A 12262-nucleotide genomic window follows, 5' to 3' on the forward strand; every position below is an offset into this window, starting at 1 on the left:
GGATCTCATGTTTAAACATCACACTGTTTGGGTTAAACCAAGTAGAGTTTGCAATTAATCTACCTCTTTGCTTGTTTGCCCCTCATTCACTTAAGAGGAAAGGAGGCAGTTCTAGCCGCAGGAGGGGAAACACAATTCACTTCGAGAGTCTCAGCAGTGTTATCTGATTGAGCCCTAACACAGAAACTGCTCTACACGAGCGAGCAGGCATATAGCAGCATTACAAGGGATTGGAAAATCAAAAAAAAAAAAAAAAAGTAGGCACCGCCAAATTCTAAGATCAGGGGAAAAACCTGCAGAAGTTCCACATACAAAGACAAGGCTTTCCTACAGAAATAATGGGTTGTTACCCACACAGCAATGGACATGTTCCCTATGTTAATTTCTGGGGGTTCAGTCAACAAAACTGTATCTCACCAGAAAAAGCTCAGTAGAAAAAAAAAGAACTGGTGCACTGCAGCAGTATTCCCGCCGTGCCCACTCCAGAACAACTCCACTAACTAGGCCGCCGATCCAGCACCGCACACACCGCTACGATGCACTGGGAGGTACGGGACCCCGGCAGCAGCGCAGCACACGCTACGGGCACCAGGCCCGACCGCACGAGGTGTCCGAACTCCGCACCGCAACCCCAAGGCCCATCGCCCATCTCAGCGCCGAGAAACGCGGCTTCCCAGCGGGGCGCGCCGCGGCCGCTCCGGCCAGCTCCGACCCCGGGCTCCGCGCTCGCTACTCCGCGGAACTGGGGGGAAAGGGAGGCAGAAAGCAGATGCTGACAGAACCCCATGAAGCAGCTGCAAGCAACGCAAGCGCCATATCCTGCCCCCAGAGCGGCCGCCGGGGGCAGGGGAGAGGATGGCGCAGGTGGAGAGGAAAAGCGGGACCTTCCCCGCGGGTGACCGGGTCGGCTCCCCACAAAGGGCGGCCAGCGGACCTCCGGGAAGCGAGGCAGCGAGGCAAACGCTCCTCCCGGGGGACGAGCGAAGCGCGGGGTTGGGGGAGGAGGCGCCCGTCGCCGGGCGGGGCGGCGGCGTGCCGGCCAGGGGCTTCCCTCTCCCTGGGCGGGGAGGCGGTCCCGACCCCGGCCCCGGCCCCCACCCCGGCCAGGCTCGCTCACCAGAAGAGCAGGTTGGCGCAGACGAAGCCGCCCAGGCTGTGGAGGGGCCGCTCCCAGCTCAGCGCCGCCGCGATGCAGCACCCCACCGCCAGCCCCGTCTCCCCCAGCAGCGCAGCAGCCGCGGCCGTGCCGGCCCCGCCTGACACCTCCGCATCCCCGGCCACCGTCGCGACCCGCTCTTCGAGGCTCTCCGGCCGCTCCCGCCCGCCGCCGCCACGTTCCCCGCCCGCCTCCGGCTCGCGGGGCTGCGCGACCGCCTCGCTCGCCATGGCTCGGTAGCGGCCACCGGGCTGCCGCTCGGCCGGGCGGGGCGGGGCGGGGCCGGCGGGAGGCGGGGCAGGGGTGCGGCCCCAGCCGGGCAGCGCCAGGGGCGGGACCCGGAGCGCCGCCGTCAACCGCCGCACCCCACCCACCCACCCACCCACCGGCGTCGGTGACGTCACCGCAAGCCGCGCACCAGAATACACCGGGGGCGCGGAAGGGAGGGGGGGGCGCGACGCGACACACACGACGGGCGACACACCGCGCCACACGCCCCCCCCCCCCGCAGGTGTCACGAGGGGCTGCGCGTGCGCGTGACAGGTGCTTTGGGGCGGTGCCTCGTGGGCGCCCCGCCCCGAGCGGCGGGTCGGCGGGAGGGACGGTTGGGGGCGTGCGCGAGGGGAGGGCGCGGCGCCGGGCCGCCTGCCCAGTGCCCGGCCGGCGGGGCTCGCCCGCGCGCGCCGAGCGGGAAGCCCGGCAGCTCCCGCTTCCCGCAGCTGCTCCCCTCACGCACTCGCTCCCCTCCTCACCCCGCTTCCCGCAGCTGCTCCCCTCACGCACTCGCTCCCCTCCTCACCCCGCTTCCCGCAGCTGCTCCCCTCACGCACTCGCTCCCCTCCTCACCCCGCTTCTCGCAGCTGCTCCCCTCACGAACCCGCTCCCCTCCTCACCCCGCTTCCCGGCGCTGTCCCGCCCGGCCAGGGAGGCGCGCTCCGAGCCGCTGGTGCCTTGCGGTGCGTGTAGGGCGCGCAGGTGTCCGCGCAGGTTGCAGAAGCGACCAAGTACCGGCGCTGGGGGCTTTGGCTCCCTGCCGAGGAACGCTGGCGAGCCAGACCGTTGCCTCATTGATCGGGGACGTGGTGTGGCGGCTCTGTGAAACCTACCAGAAGGCGTTACTACTGGCACTCCTTCTCAGCCACCTCCTCCTGTGTATCCCACAGCCAAGCAGCACACACCCCCCTCCAGCCCCCTGCTCCCCCCCAAAATGGGAGTAAGTTGTTGTCACAGCGCTGGGTGCTTCTTCTGACACCCTCAGATGAAGGAGGCTTCCATCGGCACCTTAATTATCCATAAAACCTCCTTGAGAATCTGTACCGCCGTGTCCTGGCATGGACACTGCTAAAGGCCTGGCCGGCCTCAGGCTCCAGGTGGAAGCTTGACGCAGTCCTTGCCGTGATGATGTGTGTCATAGCTAATGGGGTTACTGGGGAGCTGAATTCTGGCGAGCAGGCCTCCTGGGGAGAAAGGTCACTCGCGTATATGTTGCTGAACAGGAACAGCCAAAAACTTACAGCAAAGGGCACATCTCTATGTGTAAACTGTGTAAAATTAAATATCTTTTATTGCAAGAGGAAAGTAACAAACTCGGGAGAATTTTGTATTAGGATTTAACATCTGTTTCTAGCTTAGAGTGCCCACCGTTAGCTTGATTTTAAGAATTTTTTGGCGGGAGATGGGAAGAGCCATACTCACTTCAAGGTCAACATGTCTTCTTTTCCTCAAGGTAAAAGAAGACAAAGTAAGATCACAAAATTAATTGACTTACACCGTTAACTGTGGGTTGCCACGACTCCGCATTTTGACCAGATGACCTTGGGAAGAAGTAATTTTACTTCTCTATGCAGTATAGGAATTGTACCTGAGGGGAAACATACAGAACATCTTCTGTGGTTCTAGTCACATCATTGCTGTGCTCAAAGTGGGAGTAGGTCATGGATTTAAATAGTTTCATAGCAATGCTTTCTTTCTCTTTTCCTTTTTTCTCTCCTCTCCTTCTGGTTTCTTCCCTTCAGCCAGCTCTCAGTCCACCTCACTACCTTCCAGACCACACTTCCTCAGTTTAGCCACCGAGGTCAATGAGACAGTGTCAAACGCTTTACTGAGGTCAAGGTAAACGACATACACTGCCCTACCATCATCCATTCACCTAGTTATATCCTCATAGTATTTCCAGGTACTTTCCCAATATAAATAATGAAAAAAAAAACCCAGGAGAACTTGTAATTTACAAATCCAATTTGTGTTTCATTTATAAAACAAATCTTAAGCAATGTCTGTGCTTGCAAAAGCTTGTAAGTGGCCTTAACATGAAATATTTAGTTGCCTGAGGTTGTAAGACTGCTTAGCATATACGTAATTATGCTGAATTGTGGTAGACAGCATTATTTGGTAGGACAAAATTAAAACTTGATGCTTTGAACACTGGGTCTGCAAAGAAATGTTCAGAAGAAGCATACAAGAATGAGTTCAGCATAATAAGAAAAATTCAAGTTTCCTAATTCAGACCTTTCAAAATGCTCATACAGAGCCATATCATCGTTTAGGTTGGAAAAGACCTTTAAGATCATTAAATCCCACCATTAACCCATCACTGCCAAGTCCACCATTGAACACTGTCCCTCAGCACCTCATGCACAGTCTTTTAAATACCTCCAGGGATGGGGACCCAAACACTTCCCTGGGCAGCTGGTTCCAACGACTGACAACCCTTTCAGTGAAAGGATTTTTCCTAATAGCCAATCTAAATCTCCCCTGGCACAACCTGAGGCTCTTTCCTCTTGCCCTATCACTTGGGAGAAGAGACCAACACACACCTCACTATGACCTCCTTTCAGGTAGTTGTAAGGAGCAATTGGGTCTCCCCTCAGCCTCCTCTTCTCCAGGCTAAACAACCCCAGTTCCCTCAGCCGCTCCTCAGAAGGTTTGCTCTGCAGCCCCTTCATCAGCTTTGTTGCCCTTCTCTGGACACGCTCCAGCACCTCAATGTCTTTCTTGTAGTGAGGAGCCCAGAACTGAGCATGGCACCCAGGGTGAGGCCTCACCAGCGCCAAGTGCAGGGGCACAATCACTTCCTTATCCTACTCATCACACTGTTCCCAGTACAGGCCAGGATGCTCTTGGCCACCTTGGCCACCTGGGCACACTGGTGACTCATGTAAAGTCAGCAGTCAGCCTGCACTCCCAGGTCCTTCTCTGCCAGGCAGCTTTCCGGCCACCCTGCCCCAAGCCCGTAGTGTTGTTGTGACCCAAGTGCAGGACCCAGCACTGAGCCTTGTTGAACCTCATATAACTGGCCTCAGCCCATGGACCCAGCCAGTTTGGAATCTCTCTGTAGAGCCTTCCTACCCTCAAGCAGATCAATGCTCCTGCACAGCTCGGTGTTTCCTGCAAGCTTACAGAGAGCGCAGGCGATCCCCTCATCCAGACGGTTGATAAAGACATTAAACAGAGCTGGGCCCCACACGGAGCCCTGGAGAGCACTGGGATGCTTACCTGTTGGGCAGCTGGAATTCATGAGACCTACTGGCCTTGTAAAGCTGAAACTACCAGGTGGTACAAGATGAACAGATGTAACGAAAGAATGACAAGATTCTATGAATGCTGATGCTGCTCCTTACCCAGGAATGATACTGTTTGGGGCTGGGTTATGCTGCTTCTTAACGCCTGCGAACTCAAAGCTTGGAGAGTAGAACCTGGCAACGAAGTGACACGTAGGAGAATCACGCTTGTTCTGGTTTAGGTTTTCTGTACTAGAGGCCATGATCAGGATGCTCTGATAGCTCTGCCTCAGGTAGTCCTTTTTGTATGGTGTATGCATGTGAGCACAGCAGGAAGAGTTCCATTCTCAAATGCAGTGGGGGGCTTTTCTGAACCCAGGCTTTACAGAGTTGAGCTGGTGTAACGCTATATGTGCTGGCAAAACACATGCACTGTGTTTTGAGCTCTTGCTGCAGCATTAGGTGGATAATAAAGACATGTCAGCTTTGAATCAGGAAGGTTGGTATTTCTGATGTAACTGTTCAGGACCCAAGACAAATGAGTTTGCAGAAGAAATCTATGTTGACAAGCTCAACAGCTATGGACAAAGCCAGTTAAGAAACCACTTAAACCAAGTAGTTTTAGCCCAGAAATCATAGTGTGCAGCAACAAAACATTTATACAACACTTTATATGTGTTCAACAGCAAACTGTGTTGCTGATCTTGTCTGTGTAATAATGACACGTGGGAGATCAATAATTGGTTTTCATGGATCTAACTAATTACCTAATTACTGTAATCTCTTAGACAGCATTATCTGCTTGAATAAACGTGACAGGCAATAATGCCTTTATAGGTTTAGCTCCTGTCTTTGGTCAACTCTGTGATCTAAAAAGTCTGAGAATTGCTATTTTAAGATGCAGAGGATCAGAATTTGTACAAAAATAAGATGGGTGGGAAGGAGGTAAAAAGGGGGTTTTAATTTTTTTAAGGGATCCTGCTAACATAAATCACAGATGTTAATAACTGTGTTACTGGGGTGGGTTGGAGCTCCTTGCAGATGTTTTCATTAGCAGCATGATTGTCTGAACAGTATTTTGATGTGGGTGAAGCAAAGCTAAGTAGGGTAATTATAAATAAAGGACTGAATGCTCTAATGGATAGGAGTAAGAGAAATGAGATGTAATAATGTAAAAAAACAGTCAAAGGCTTGTCAGATGATCAGTTTGGCCCTTCATCCCCTCCTTTCATCAGCCTAGGATTCCCATGCAGAACTAAAGGGATGTCACTATGAACAGCACTAGTGAGGCTGCGAGGTACAGGTCAAGAACTTTCACCAGATGAAACTATGAGTCCTGTTGCTATAAAGCAACAGTAAGGTGTTAGTACAGGAAGGTGTTTAGCACACTGTACCATTCCCGCCTCCTTTGTTTTTTAAAGAACTTAGACTGTAATAAATGCTGAAAGATGCAACGAGGCTTATAAGGGAGAATGGAAAACTTGCTTTTGAGAAAAGTTTATTTAAAAAAAAAGCTTTAGCTTGAGTAGTCTAGCAGAGAATGAAGGCTGGAAGATGATGCAGCAACTTACAAACTGTATTGGGAGGGAGGAGTGGGTAAAAATCTATACACAGAGAAAAAAGTATTAAAATCAAAAGACTGCTGGCACAGGAACAAATAATTTGGACACAAGTCAACTTTAGACAAGAAACCTTGGGAAAATGTCTACATAGACGTTCAGGAACAATCTTCAGAACAGGGTGATGTGGGTAGGGAAGTGGAATTAAACAGAGTGCGTGCACACCACCACACACCCCTCCCACCTACCTAAGGAAAGGAGTGACTGTTCAGTTACAAACTGGCAACTTTGGCCTTTGAGGTTTCACTGTGCTTTATTGGTGTGCCCTTTCCCCAGCCCCTCTGACGCTTAATGTATTTTTCACGTTGTGACTGTCCAAAGCTAGATATGTAAGGGGGTGTTGGCATGTCTGAGAAGCTGCCTGAGTAGCTCTTGCTTGCCCTAATCACACGTCTGACAGACAGCAAGAACGACGAGAGGACTAAATCCTCCCTCTCCTTCCCCAGACTGTGTTGTCTTTTGAGGAAAACGCGTCCTGCAGATGGAACCCCGCTTTGTGTAGTTCAGTTCTTCGGATTGCTGCTGCCCTCTTCTGCCCGCTTCCCGAGGCTGTCGCAGCATGTGGAGGTTTTGACGTGTTGCACCAAAGGCAAAACGTCTGTGGTGATGTGAGGGCCTGTAGGAGATACTCTTGGGTTCCTTCCAGACTGAACTTTCTCAGATGTTTGCTTCTGATGCGAGTTTAACTTCGCTCGGTGGTTTTCAAAGAAACGGGGGTAGATAGGAAGCCCCACAAAGCATTTGCCAATGCCGATCCCACCATCTCACCCACCTTGCAGCCGTGTGTGTGTGTGTGACAGGACAGTTGTGCCACAGCACAGCTGGTAGCTGCATTCCTCTGTCTGATGGAGTGAAAGGCCATGGGTTTCTGGGGCTGGCACCAGGCAGAATTACTTATATACGGGGCAGTGGTCTCATATTTGGTTGGTACGCTCCCATATGTACTTTGTAGAGCTGTAAATGATCTGGAGTGTAGGTGCTATGAGAAACATTCTGCCGGCGCTAAGGATCTGCCCCGCCGTTCTGCACGAGTTGCTGCAGCAGGGAGTTAGGCCAGCATGACGCGTGATGCTGTAGCGTGTCTGCACTAGGTGTTGGTGCAAACCTGTGTGTACCTGTTACAGCCGTACGCCTCGGAAATGTGGGGCTTGGAACCTAGCCTTCCGATGCAACACTTCAGGGGTGAAGGAATTTCCTGTGCCTAACTTGTGTGATTAAGTTAATTAAGAATTCTGGCACCCTGACAAATGGGTATGTGAGTATTATGAGGCAGAGGGAGAGCGCTAGACTGAAGCCTGAGGGCATAGATGGAATGAAGGCACTGCCAGCTTTAAGATGTGCTAAGAAGATGATGCACAGTTGCATTTCTGTGGCAGCTGCCACTCTATTCCCAGGGCAGACTGCACCGTTTCTGCCCAGTCTGCCCTCACAGTGTGCCCGGCCAGTGGGGTCCCAGGCCTTTTCTTGCTGTGGTGGTATTATACCCAGCACAGGCAGTATTATACCTGGCACAGGAGCCTTCTGTGCCCTCCGTGAGGGTTTCAATGAGGTCGGTGTAGCAGCCTGGGGGTGGTGGCTCTGTGGAGGTGCCCCAAAGCAGAGCGAGGGCAGGGCAGGGCTGGGAGGCTCTCTGACCGCCAGCCCGGGGGGAGCAGGGTGTCTGTGTGAGCCAAGCGGCCCAGCGGCAGGAGGTGGGCAGTGGGGCAGGAATGGCGGCTCTTTGTTCTCAGAAAACATGCCATAGTTTTGAATCCTGAAGACCACAGCATGAACAGTAGAACTCCCCTTCTCCATAGAAGGGCAGGACAAGGCACGGGCCTCTTCCCAGAACCCTTTAACTTCTCACGCTCCCATCTGTTCTGATTTCCCATGTAATCAACCTACACAGCATAGCAGCAGTTGCATCACTGTGGTTTCCCAGAAGTACAGATCTACTTTTTCTTTCATGAGCTCTGGTAAGCTCCTACAACGTTTGATCTTCTGAAAACATAAACCATTATTTCAAAATAGGAATAAAAGTAAAAATCAGTGTTCTGATTTGTGACACATGTTCCTCTATTCTCTTCAGATAGACTCTGCTGCTTTAACAGGAAGAGATCACAGGCAGGAGACAATTTCTGGCTCTCGTACAAAATTTCACATATTCTTGGAATAAACTTTTACTGAAGCAAAATAATTTGCAAGAATAGATCATCTCCTCAATCAATTTTAAATTATTTTATAATTTAAGGAACAGTGTTCTCACTTCAAAACCCAGGTGTGCCTATTACATGGTATACACTCTGCATTCTTCCATGCATCAACAACTATGAAAGCTTTTATTCACCTCAACAGCAGCAAGATCGATTCATTATTTATCATCATTACATGGCAGGTTGGCAGAGGTAGTGCCAGGCACTTCTGTGTATTGACTACGAGCAAGCATCCCCCCTAACTGTTGACAGCACCCAGAAGTCAAGAGGTGAAGAAATTGGGACTGGAGAAGTGGTGTCAGCTTCTTAAGACTGACCCTGAACAACACTGTCACCTTGCACATTCCTGTTTTTCTGACCACTTAAAGACCATGATGCTATGTCAGGGACTTCTCTGGACGTGTCTGCAAACAGCACACAGGCAAAACTGAATCTTCTAGCGGCACAGGCTGAGGTGTCTGAATTGTGCTGTGCCAAGGATGCCTTGCTAAGAGCAGCCACGTTCTCCCCAAACACCTTGCACACGGGAAAACTCAGCAGTGCTACAGTGTGAGACACTGTGTGCACGTGGCTGTACGTTCGGGGTTACAGCGCTCTGCTTCTTGTCTTCCTCAGGTGGGTTCACTGTTGCAGGGAGGGCGGGGGCCTGACATCAGTAGCGTCAGGTAGCAGCTCTTTAACTGAGGAGCAGCGTCACAGACAGAGTGACGGGATGGGCTGCCGGCTGGAGGGCGGCTTCGCACAGCGAGGCCGGTACCGTTACAAAGGGTTCTGTATCGGTGCGCGGGCAGCGCGTGCCCTGGCTGGCTGGCTGACAGGCCGCCTCCCGTCAGGGCTGCACAGAGAGCCAAAGCTCCCCTCGCCCATTCCTGGCGGGGTGGGATGGCTCAGCAGCCCTTCCCCTGTGTGCTGCTGGTGTGACTGACACCTATCACACACCCAAAGGGGAAGGGGGGAATCCGGCCCCGTTACAACACAGAGTATGTGTTCCTGCTTTGGGGTCCTGGCCGCGCTCCTGAGAGGACAGAGGAAATCGGGGCTCTGCTGCAAGCCCATCTCAGTAGGAAGCAGACACAGAGCACATCACATATATTTTCTTTATTGCTGGACTTTTTTTCTTTTTTTTTTTAGTAATTAGGCATGACTCCTTAAAGGCTGAGGTTTTTAATAACAGTAAGGTTTTTCAGGTTTCTTTTTTTCTTTTTCCCTGTGGACAAAAAGACACCTTTGATCAAAGTATTGCCTTATATTACAGTATTTCTGTACAAAAATAGAAGTCCAAAATCAGCTTCTTCTTATTATTAGCTGATATTCCCCAATTTATTTACAGGGTACTGTCAAGAACCTTCATCAAGCAACCAGGTAAAATAGAGAACTCTATATTAAAGCAGTTGCACTGTATAACTTTGCTATCTTTAGCCAACTCCTCTGAAGGGCTCCGACCTTTGGCAGGCAGTCTGGGTTGGAGAGTCCAGCCAGAATTGTAAGAGCGCGATGTCTTTAAAAAGGAAAAAAATAATATTAAAATCTTATGCTGGCTTTACGGAGTATTGAGCTGATACTTGTGTGTCCATATTAGGGTCGTCTATAAATATTCTCAGCTACATCTCTCATTATAATACAGCAGGTACAGGATGCAGACTTCTGCTACTTCTATAGTAATACATATCTGCAATAGTAAAACCAATGCATGGCAATTCCGGGATTTACTTGTTAATAAAACTGCCTATAAAGTCACCGTACAAGTGTAACAACTATAGCTCTGAACTATTAAAATGTACAGAAAGACTGTTTACACCATTGCACATACTTATTCCCTTTGCTTCGAAAGACTTGGAAACGCAGAGTAATATTAGGCAAATTCTACTGACAGCTCAAACAGGCGTGCACAGCGTGCACCTCCGTGGGAGCAAGGGGAAACAACATGTTGGTGTCCATCTGGAAGGCTGCCAGCAGCTCTCCTTAAAAAATATACCATGGTCTTTTCCCCTCCCCTTCCCGCGTGTACACAGGCCAGTCGATTAGTGCAGGATGGATGGACTTAACTTTGTTTTCACTGTTCTGGAAGGACAAAAATAAAACCCCACAACCCTCTTTACTTTTATCAGCAATTTTAGGTCAGTATAAGTTGGGTTTAATATTGTAAGGCACTTATTACTGCTTGCATTGCAGTGGATCAAGTCTTAAGGCATCTGTTGCATCAACTGAAGATAATAATGCTTTGGAAAGTTCTGAACGAGCCAGCAGTTGCAGTATGTGACTATTTCAGCCGATTTTCCCCTCCCCGCCCTGTGGTCTTTCTAAAACAATGTTTGAAGATATTTTCCGTGGAAACTCCGGTTCTTCCTTTGCTTGTCAACAGCTGTGATCAGTATGGTCAGGTCACCTTGAGGTCAGGCAGTGATATGTTCTTCTCAGAGCACAGCAGAACTGGTTCTGTTTTCACCTGGAGCTGCCCTGACTTCCATGACTGCTCACCGATCGAGAGGTGCTGTAGCGCTTTTTCACGATCATACTGATGTAAGCCTTCATCAGCTTTGCAATGTCAACCACCTGCCCAGAGAGAATAGAGAACAAAGTTCTTGGTAAGGTGACAGTGTGAGAATGTCTTTAGATACCCACCTCGCTGCCTCTTCCCTTTCCTTTACAGGAAGCCTGAATAACTCTCTAACAGTTGCAGCAACTGCTTAAATTGCCAGGCAGCCTGGCTGTGAGAACCCAAAGACCACAGCGACAACCCTCCTTCTTGCTCTTACCTCACTAGTTTCAAAAAGCAGCTCTCTCTCATCCACCACGATCTTGTAGGTGTTGGCAAGCGGCGCCCCAAATGACAAGATGTGTTCATACTGGAACACCTCCAGAGGCCGGCCTTCCCCTCGCTTGTAGACAGAAACTGCATCGGCGCTGACTCCAAGCCACAGCTCTTGTGGGAACCCCCCTTCCTTACACTAGAGGAAAAAACAGTAGATTAACAGTGAAGGGAACAGCAGGAGCCACGCGATGCTTACTGCTGAGGTTCTTGGTGGTTATCTGGTGGATTTAAATGGCTACGGTGCTTGCTAACGGGAGTATGCTGTTAGTACCTGACACCTTATTACATCAGCTGTCAAGCACTGTGCTACCATGTTTACCCTGTAGCAAAACCACCATCTGTACACTATAAACCCTAGTTTGAGTGTTCAGGAGGTCGCACTCACCTCTACATCAAAGAGCGTTGAGCCGTAGCCAGGCCATTCCTTAATCAAAGCCATATACTTTGCCATGGCCTGCTCCTGGTTCATCCTCTGGAGTTTCTTCCATTTGTCAATGATGCTAGTCCTGGAAGCAGAGATTTCCTCTTTGACCCACATGTCTAACATCTGATCCTCCTCAACCTTCTGTTTGCTGACAGAGCCACTGCGGAAACTCCTCCGCAGCGTTCCTTCAAGAAAGCTGGCTCGTTTCTTCTCCGCCCTCTCTGCTGCAGTGAATGTTTTGGTCGACTGTGTAATCCGGGACTTGAGCTTCTGCAAGGGATAGACTTCTTCCATCTCTGGAACGGTGGTGTGCAGGGTGTAATCTCCCTGAAGGTACTGAAGTCGCAAAGCTGCCAGGACCTGGAGGGTTTCTTCAGGAGCAGGGTAATGTCCTCTAATCACCGCTTCATGAGCCTGTCAAGGGGAAAAGGCAGACGTTCATGTACCAACCAGACTTGGAAAGGACTAAGAAAGAAATGGGAAGTAGATTTACTGCCAGGCAAACCTCGGATCTGAAACAAATGATCCGTTAAATCAAGCAAATATGGTAAATCTCTTG

At 50.6% G+C, this 12262-nt stretch overlaps 2 protein-coding genes across 2 annotated transcripts in view; both read right to left on the reverse strand.

Annotated features, from left to right (window-relative positions):
- The window catches only part of RETREG1 (reticulophagy regulator 1), a gene marked incomplete at its 5' end in the record, with an annotated part of 72200 nt that extends 70814 nt beyond the window's left edge, over positions 1-1386 (reverse strand). Inside the window, one exon of the mRNA XM_084260529.1 lies at positions 1118-1386. Within this exon, the coding sequence (XP_084116655.1) occupies positions 1118-1386 (269 nt within the window). The remainder of the gene's footprint in view (positions 1-1117) is intronic.
- A 9061-nt stretch (positions 1387-10447) lies between these two features.
- The window catches only part of MYO10 (myosin X), a gene marked incomplete at its 5' end in the record, with an annotated part of 165443 nt that continues 163628 nt past the window's right edge, over positions 10448-12262 (reverse strand). The window contains 3 exon segments of the mRNA XM_084280357.1: positions 10448-11020; positions 11224-11415; positions 11665-12117. Of these exon segments, the coding sequence (XP_084136483.1) occupies positions 10910-11020; positions 11224-11415; positions 11665-12117 (756 nt within the window). The 3' untranslated portion in view covers positions 10448-10909.

This window comes from Gallinula chloropus, assembly GCF_964237585.1.
Source record: "Gallinula chloropus genome assembly, chromosome: 2".
NCBI lineage: Eukaryota > Metazoa > Chordata > Aves > Gruiformes > Rallidae > Gallinula > Gallinula chloropus.